This window comes from Polyodon spathula, chromosome 13, assembly GCF_017654505.1.
Source record: "Polyodon spathula isolate WHYD16114869_AA chromosome 13, ASM1765450v1, whole genome shotgun sequence".
Taxonomy (NCBI): Eukaryota; Metazoa; Chordata; class Actinopteri; order Acipenseriformes; family Polyodontidae; genus Polyodon; species Polyodon spathula.
The window spans coordinates 21827404-21836745 of NC_054546.1; the positions used below are offsets into that span (position 1 = coordinate 21827404).

Below are 9342 nucleotides of genomic sequence, written 5' to 3' on the forward strand. Positions count from 1 at the left end.
TTCGGTCTGTGATTCAGCCTCCCGACAGTAGATGGCATCAAACCAACTCGGGACTTCCCTTACCAAGATCTCGTGACCATGGCAAAAGTCATCTTTTGAGGGGCGGCACCTTGGTGAGGGGCGGAAGTACGAGTATGTAAATTCCAGCCACTGGAGTCAAGTGAAGGATAAGGACACTTGTCAGTTGGGGATTGGTGTTCCACTGACTACAGAGGCGGGACATTACATACTAAAGGGAACGTACTACTGTGTTCGGGCTTGGTCCGAAAGTAAAATAGGAGGAGTAACGGGTGGAGGGAGAGACTGGTTCGGTGCAGCAGGATTTAAAAAAAAAAAAACACACTAATATTTCTTTTGTCTTTTTTTGTTTCACTGAGGAGGGCGAGGCTCACAGCGAACATGGCAAAGTGCACTATTAGAAAAGAAGAAACTAGATATTTAGGTTTCATAATGGGTAAGGGTAGAGTGAAACCGTTGGTTTCAAAAGTCCAGGCTTTGTTGGATTCGCCGGTACCTACCACGAAAACCCAGGTGAGATCATTGTTAGGGTTGGCTGGTTATTACCTTCGCTTTATTCCACACTTTTCCACTATAGCCACCCCTCTCACTGATCTTACTAAAAAGAACGCTCCAAATAAAATTAAGTGGAGTGCAGAGTGTCAGACAGCCTTTGAATCTATTAAAACTAATTTGAGTCAGGCCCCAACATTAATAAGCCCGGATTTCAGCCGAGAGTTCGTCCTGCAGACAGATGCATCGCAGACTGGTCTGGGGGCGGTTCTGTCTCAGGAGAGAGATGGTATAGAACACCCGATACTATACATCAGTCGGAAATTACTGCCCAGAGAACAGAGGTATTCGGTAGTGGAGAAAGAATGCCTGGCAGTGAAATGGGCAGTGGAATCTTTAAAATACTATCTTCTGGGACGACCTTTTGTACTCATCACAGATCACGCTTCTTTAAAGTGGTTAGACACGATGAAGGATTCAAACGCTAGGATTACGCGGTGGTACCTGGCGCTCCAACCCTTCGCCTTTCAAATAAGGTATCGTGCGGGTAAGTTACATCAAAATGCTGATTTTTTTTTTTTCCCGGGAGGGAGGGAAAAGGGAAGGGTTAGAGGTTTCCGAGTGTTCCTTCGGCTCCACTCTGAGGGGTGGGATATGTGATGAGTCAAAGGGATTTCGGTCTGTGATTCAGCCTCCCGACAGTAGATGGCATCAAACCAACTCGGGACTTCCCTTACCAAGATCTCGTGACCATGGCAAAAGTCATCTTTTGAGGGGCGGCACCTTGGTGAGGGGCGGAAGTACGAGTATGTAAATTCCAGCCACTGGAGTCAAGTGAAGGATAAGGACACGTGTCAGTTGGGGATTGGTGTTCCACTGACTACAGAGGCGGGACATTACATACTAAAGGGAACGTACTACTGTGTTCGGGGTTGGTCCGAAAGTAAAATAGGAGAAGTAACGGGTGGAGGGAGAGACTGGTTCGGTGCAGTGGGATTTAAAAAAAAAACAAAACACTAATATTTCTTTTGTCTTTTTTTGTTTATGTATGGTTTACCACGAAGACGATAAAAGACGAGTTATCACGATCTGTTTTGGATTTCACCCCTGCACTCCTTCCCTCACACCATTTTGTTTTCTTTTGTTATTTAATTATTTTGTTGTGTATAGATAATAAAAATAACTTATTTTATTTCTGTACACAAATTACTGTCTGGACATTCCATTTAATACACTCTCGCCTCACAATTTCACAAGCAGGATTAAGGTTGGTGGTATTTAGATCATTAAAATAGACCACACTCCCTTTATTTGTTTAAACACAGGAACTGAGAGGGAAGGAAAGTAATTCCATCAAATGGACAGTACTTTGGAAAGACAAATAACAATTACAAATAATAAAGTCACTCGTGACACAGTTATATTATGGTAAACAAAAAAATGCTTCTTGAAGACTTAATTGCTTCTTTCAGTGAATCAAGCTGTACCAGCAGGAAACTGCAGGTAAATAGCATCAATAACAAGTTGCACTTTAAAATAGATTTTATTTCCCTGTTAGTCATTTCTGCTGACAGTTAGGTTACAGACATGTCACAGAAGAAATCATGAAAGCAGGGTGTAAAGTTAAACATTAAAACTAAAATGCTGTGACTGAAAATAGCACCAGTCCCTGGAGTGAATGAGTCAGTTCATTTGACATTGAATGACAGTAAGCTAAAAAAATAAATAAATAAATAAATACAAATAAAACACAACCTTTACACAAACCACAATAAGCCTGTTTTTATTTGCAATCTAGAAAGTGATTAATCATGTGCTATAAATCAAAGCGAACCCTGAATTATTCTTTAAACAGGGCCCTTTTCCAGAGTCCTGGCTGGCGAGAGGCTAAAGAAACCTTTCATTAGCCTGAAATTCTTTGCAACTAAGTGCTTGTTACTCTTGATTTATGTTGAACAATAACAACCTTTTTTTTTTTTTTTTTTAAACAGCTTATTGAAAACCCAGTTCTGATAAGATTATATTTTGTAGGACAGCCATAAGAATAGGAAACACACAGACGTAATAGCTTCCTTGCATTGACACAACTGCTTTGAAATAACTTAGAACTAGATGCTGCAGTGGTCCTCACTCAGTTTTATACTAAACTGTAAATCCTTGGTGTCTGTTTACATCACTCTTCTAGTTAAGATTTATGGACTGTATTGTCACTTGTGGTGAAGCACATTTAGACAGGGATTTAGATTTTTTTTCTTCCTAGATCTTATCTGGGAATCTTGTATTAATTTGAATCCATGGACAGAGTGACCAGGGCTAATTTCACTGTTCCAAATCACACTGCTTTGCTGAGGAAAGCAATTCTTCCAATTCAACTCTTAAATTTAGGTTTTAACATACGTTCTTTTCCATACATTGTACATGGTATACAAACAGAATGTTCATGGAGTTCTGTGTTTATTTCACCCATGAGGATGGTTATAAACAACCCTTTGGGGACTCTTATGGAATAACTACAGGATGTTCATGGTATATCCTGTATTCATCCTGCCCCACACTATAAAGGAACTTCCTGTGCAGCAGATATTAGAACCCCCTTGAATATTGGACTCTAGGTGGGGTTTTAATACCTGCTGCACAGGAAGTGTCTCCATAGCGGGGTGGCTTTTGTTCCAGTTATCAGTAGGCTTGTTACTTCTCGATTTTAATCGGTAAAGCTCGTTTAACGTCGAATTCCCCAAAAATATGATTTTGACTGAGATAAATTTACATGGGGTAAACATCAATAAAATCACTCACTATTTTTTATCTTCTTACCAAAAATAATAATTTAGAAATCATCTCTAGTTTGTGTAGTTCTTATACTTGCTGTTTGTCTCCGTTCCGCTCTGAATGGCTAGGGGTTGTTATCAGTCATCTCACTGGTCCCTTAGTAGGTTACTGTATTATCACTGTCAGTCATTTCAACCTATTTGAGACCATTTTTAAATGTAGGATCTTTATCTAGCTCCCCTGTGACTGCACGTTATTTCAATTACAATGTTGCAGTAACCATGGTTGTGTTGCATGTTTAATTTGTTAAAGGGGTTTTGCTAAATTAGACATTTCTAAATTGCATAAATAGCCTTTTTCGAAAAAACAAAAACCATTGAACAGCAGCAAGCCTAGCTATCAGGGAATGTTTTAAAATATTGTTTGTTTGTCCACCTTGTTGGCGTTCCAGTTTGTATACATAACAGGAAGGTAGGGACGCAAGCTTCCTGGAAACTTGCTTGCTGCGACATGCTCCTTCTGCTAGTAGAACACAAGGTTTTCTGCATGTGACAGGGTAGCTGTGGGTTGATGACATCTCCAGACCAAGTAGCTGCATTCACATGAGCTGCTAGCACCACCTCTGCCAGACCACATTCAAACCAAACAATAACAAACAAAACAGCAGGTTTTTTTTTTTTTTTTTTTTTTTTTTTTTTTTAATACATAGTTTTTTAAACACAAAGCAATACATTTAAATCATACTAATACATTCATCCATGCTTAATAAACAAACATATATTTACAAGCAGGCTTAGCCCTGCCCCCTCTAATTATGGGCAGGGCTTTTCCTCCGCCCTGCCACAATGCACAATAAAACTTCAAAACCGTTCAGTAAATTGGCATATCCCATTTTCTTTCATCTGCCCAAATGTGGTTCTAATCTAACCTTCAATGAGAAGCTGTCAGTCTGAGATAGGACAGCGATTGGAACATAATCTGAATAATGACCTGAATATTGAATTGATCGCACACACACACACACACAAACTGTAATAAACAACTTCATTAATATGCAAATTATAAGCGGCTTGCTTTGTTTAAAAAACAAAGGTCGCTTCAAGTGAACTATGAAAACAATTAAGCAGTCGTGTACCTGAAGTTTATTTAGATTTAAAAATATATATATTAAATCAGGCAAATAATTATTGTATTTATTATTTTATTTAATACAAAGCAAGCCTCTATGTAAAGAAGCTTAATTAAACTCTTGCGGCTTGCTTCATATGTTAAATGTTTAATGTTTGTTGTTAATTTATTCATACAGTCATTCATTAAAGAAAAATTGTCTGTGTTTATCTACAGTGTGCATATTTCAAATCAAATCGTATATACAAAGAAATCCATTTGATATGGGTCTCTGGTGGCTAACCCAGTAAAAGCACTACCATGTGGAATGCAAGGTTAATCAGCAAGCAGGAGCTCTCTGGTTTGAATACCAGTAGTGCCGCGTTGCTGAACAATTCAAAGCAGTGACATCACAATCAGCTAACTACCAGTCATTAAACGGTATTCTCTTCATCAACCCTTTTCCTCTTTTCAATTACAATTGCAATGGACTAAATAAATGTTGGCCATGAATAAAAAACAAATGTGATTTTTTTTTTCCTACTTGTACATTAACAGTAAAGCAGAGTACCAGAACTACGAGAATCTGTGTATGGCTTCCAGCCCGGTTTATTCACTTCTGCTCATTCCTTCATACACAGATGGTCAAGTAAGCCTGTAATATGCCAGATCTGGATCTTCTCAATCAGAATCAACATGAACTATGCCACTTTTATTTGTCTATAACTCATCTCACAGATAGGTATGTTCTTGCAGTGGGCCTGCTAGGTTTTTGTGGTTCACTTTCCTCAGGACTTCCGGTCTGCCTACTAACAGGCAAGTTCAGGGGGGGCGGGGGGGGATGGGACATTAATAAGTGACAGACCTCACAATTCAGCATAAGCCACATTTTCTTCCCCTTTCTGACTAAAAAGTTGCTTATAGGAATGAAAACCTTGACAGGGGCCCTGTCAAAGCTGAAACCTTTATTAATTCAAGTGCTGACTGATGTTCAAAAACAGCAATGAACTGTACAGAATGTAAGCCTGGGGGCTTGTGTTAATAGTACAATAAGTCACTAATACCACATCCTGACCATTTATTGGGTTGCGTTCTTTCTTTCTTTCTTTGAAAAGCCTTTTCTGAAGGATTCAGACCAACTCAAACTAGTTACGTTTTCTTAATGATCTAACGATGCAAAAACAAGTACAGCTGCTTTGATAAATTATATTCTGGAGGAAGAAAAAAAATCTAATTTTTTCTGTTTCATATCAGCAAAGTTCAAGTGTAATTAGTGCCCCACTGTGACTTGAGGGTCATGGGATATTTGGGTCTTCCAAGGGCTTAAAGAAAACCATATGAACAGAACAAGGTGACCAGAGGTTAGATGTGTTGACAAGTGCTCGGAACTTCTGACCTAATTTCAGCAGAAAAGTCTGTTAGAGGTAACTTTGTCTTTGCCATTACAGAGTCTACTAGTGATAACATTTTGTTTAAGTTTAAAAAATAAAGAGTGCACACTGTTGTGATTTGATATTGCTTCACTTCTTATATCAATTTCAAGCATAAAGAATGGAACTAATATTCACTTCAGGTCATTTCATGACATGCGGCAGTATACATTAAAAGAATTCAACTGGAGTTTATGACTAAGAAAGAGCTTTGGTTGCTCTACACACACATCCCAGCTGAAATAACAACAACCTTTTCTTGGTGTCAGGATCCAAACGGCAATTAAGAATGAAGTGGAAAATGAACTAACGTTTTTTACCCAGAAGCCCTACACATAGCCATTATGAAACAGAGAGCATCCGTGTATGCGGGAGCATCGCCACGAGTATGCAGGTTATAAGTGTTGATAGAACCCTTACACAAACTCTCACTGCACTAGAATTCTACTTTATTCTTCTTTAAATTTATAGGAACATAATCCAAATATAACTGTTTCTCGTCATAACAACAGGTGGAGATGACACTCTGAAAGCATCTCAGCTGTTTATAATACATTAAATAACCTCAGAACTTTCATAGACCAATCAGGAAGTGGCACTGCAGATGACTGCAGAACATTTAAATAGAACTGTTATTTCTTTCTTTTTTTTTATTGAAGAAAGGGGTTCATGTAGCATCCCAGCCCTAGTGTGGGGATTCCATTCTCATATCACACACTATCCCATGCAGCATCTACCTATCTATCTATCTACTGCTTAATTATACTAAAGCTGAACTGACTGTCCCACTTACTCTATAGGTATTCCAGAGTGTGCATATCCTGCGATAAAGCCAACATCATGAAGGCCTTACCTTTAAAATATCAACACAGCTCAGCTTCCAGTCAGTGAATAAAACTGACACTGACCTGGACTTTCAAAGGGCCTGTATCATATCAATAAAACTGACATGACCTGTGCTTTCAAAGGGCCTGTCTACTAGTAGCTGGACTGTTGTTGTAGTTTGTTTCTGTTCGTGTTTTCAATTCAGAAATGGCAGAAGTTGCGTCTGTCGCACCTACCAAAGCAGCCCCTGCTCCGGTTAAGGCTGTTAAAGCTGGTAAGAAGACCGCTACCAAGCATAAGAAAGCGGAGCCCAGCGTATCAGATTTCATCGTCAAGGCAGTGTCTGCTTCCAAGGAGCGCAGCGGGGTGTCTCTGGCCACACTCAAGAAAGCTCTGGCGGCCGGCAGTTACGATGTGGAAAAGAACAACTGCTGCATCAACACGGCAGTCAAAAGTCTGGTGAGCAAAGAGACCCTGTTGCAGACCAAGGGTCTCGGAGCTTCTGGCTCCTTCAAACTCAACAAAAAGGTGGCTGAAGCCAAGGATAAGGCAGCTAAAAAGACCGCGCCCAAACCTAAGAAGCCAGCAGTGAAGAAAGCTGCTCCTAAGAAAGCTCCAGCAAAGAAACCCACAACCAAGAAGGCAGCTACCAAGAGCCTGAAGAAAGCAAAGAAACCCGCGGCAAAGAAGGCAGCAACAAAGAGCCCCAGAAAGTAAAATAAACAGCGGCTAAGAAGCCAGCCAAGAGCCCAAAGAAAGCCGCTAAACCCCAGACGGCGAAGACAAAGCGGTCAGCTCCTAAAAGATGCTGAACTGAAAAATCTGATGTGACTGTTTTGAAATTAACTACTACTATGACTACTACTACTAATAATAATAATAATAATAATAATAATAATAATAATAAAGACAGAACTTTGATTTGACATTAATCACATGTTCACAAAACATAGTTTAAAGTTTGTAGATTATTTTATTATTACCTTTAAAATATTTGAAAACATCTATTGTATCTATTGTGTTGAATGCATTTTTCTTTACTTTACTGGTCTCTGGACCCACAGCATTTAACTTCCTGCTCAGTCTCAAGTCTTATCCTGTGTCAACAATATTATCTTTGGTGCTGATTGTGTGTAACCCTGAAAAAAACATCTCCCCCGCTAGTATTAACAGGCCTCAACAAAGGCGTTTATCCACTCAGCAGTTGGTTAGTTTCCTTGTACACTTTACCAGCACTTAAATATATTTGACATAATAATACAGTGTGCCGTTCATAAAACAGCCGCAACCCCCCCAAAACCAAACAGTCAACTTTAATGTATATTCAAAAATGATTTACAGTACTGGAAGAATGTTACGCATATTACCGGTAGATGTCTGCAAGAATTAACAAGAAGGCTTAGTTGACATGCCAAAACTTGTTTGAAAGTATTACATACTTACCAAAATCTGTATAAATTTCATATCAGGTTTGACAGACATTGTTGTATGACATTATACTGGCTCTGTAAATCTCTGTTAAAAATCATTGTTTTTTTCAATACCTCTCCTGTTTATAGATTATTTGCTTATTATCCTAACATTCAACAAGCAGTTCTGAAGATACAGGTAAAAATTTAGGATTGTGGGACAGTCTCTAAGATAATGCAAAACTATTGGATTATCTCTTCTTTAGACATGTAAAACAATGCAAGTATGAGATACAAAGCTTCCCTGTGCTACAGCATGGATGCCAGGGAACATTACTTAACCTCCCCCTGCTGCACACAGTCGCAGGTCTTTGCCTGTTCATATTACAGAATGACAAAAAGTCTTTATGAAGGGAAGAAAGTCTTCATCTACAGTGAAATCTCACTTTAAGGAAAGTAAACAAACTGCACAGTCAACAGGGTTTCTAATGAAGCCGAGAAGGGAAGATACAGTACAATGTGTTTGACAGTCAATGATTTAATAATAGGTTGTGTGTACAGCTGACCCTATGTCTTTGGGTGACAGAACCACTCAGCATCACTTTGCAGTCCCTCCCAGACTCATCCTGGAATCCTAGTTCATGCATGTGTCTAGTTTAGAACATTGTAAGGCACTGCTCACTGGAATACCTGCCAAATGAATGGTAAAATTTTTATTTTTTTTTTTCTTTGGCTTTTCATCAGTTGTCAAAATGTCCCACATCTTATCACTGGTGTGCTTTGTGTTACCTAGTTTTATCTCTGTGTAAAGCAGACAACTTGAGGCCCAGTCTCCTCCTGTACCAAATCATGATCAGTATGAGATTCTGGGGTTGTTCAGGTCTCAAAATGACATAATTCTCTTGGCTATAATGTTAGTTTGGATCAGTCATTGAACCAACAATGTACGAATGTTTGTCAAGGCTTCCATATACAGTACTGTATCTAGAGAACCGGTTGCCCAACTGTGACAAAAACGGCTAAGGATCACCTTAGTGGAATACATCATAATGCTGGCCAAATCAAAAGGAAGATTGAGGGACTCATATGTATGGACCCTTGAGGAGATGACTGCTGAACAGTGCTCTACCTTCAGAGATGTTTTAAATCCAAAAAAAACAGATAAGAATGAAAAATTGACCTGATTAATGATAAAAAAATAAATAAGTAATGAGAGAGGTACTATTTGAAAGGTACTGTGAGGCGTGTGAGTAAAAATGGATTTTCCAGACAGCGATTTAGCGTAAAAAAAA

General features: G+C 38.9%; 1 protein-coding gene across 1 annotated transcript; it reads left to right on the top strand.

Annotated features, from left to right (window-relative positions):
- Positions 1-6848: 6848 nt before the first annotated feature.
- Positions 6849-7358, top strand: LOC121326241 (histone H1-like). The gene has a single exon (XM_041269469.1). It carries the CDS (start codon positions 6849-6851, stop codon positions 7356-7358), a length of 510 nt encoding a protein of 169 aa, XP_041125403.1.
- The last annotated feature ends 1984 nt before the right edge of the window (positions 7359-9342 follow it).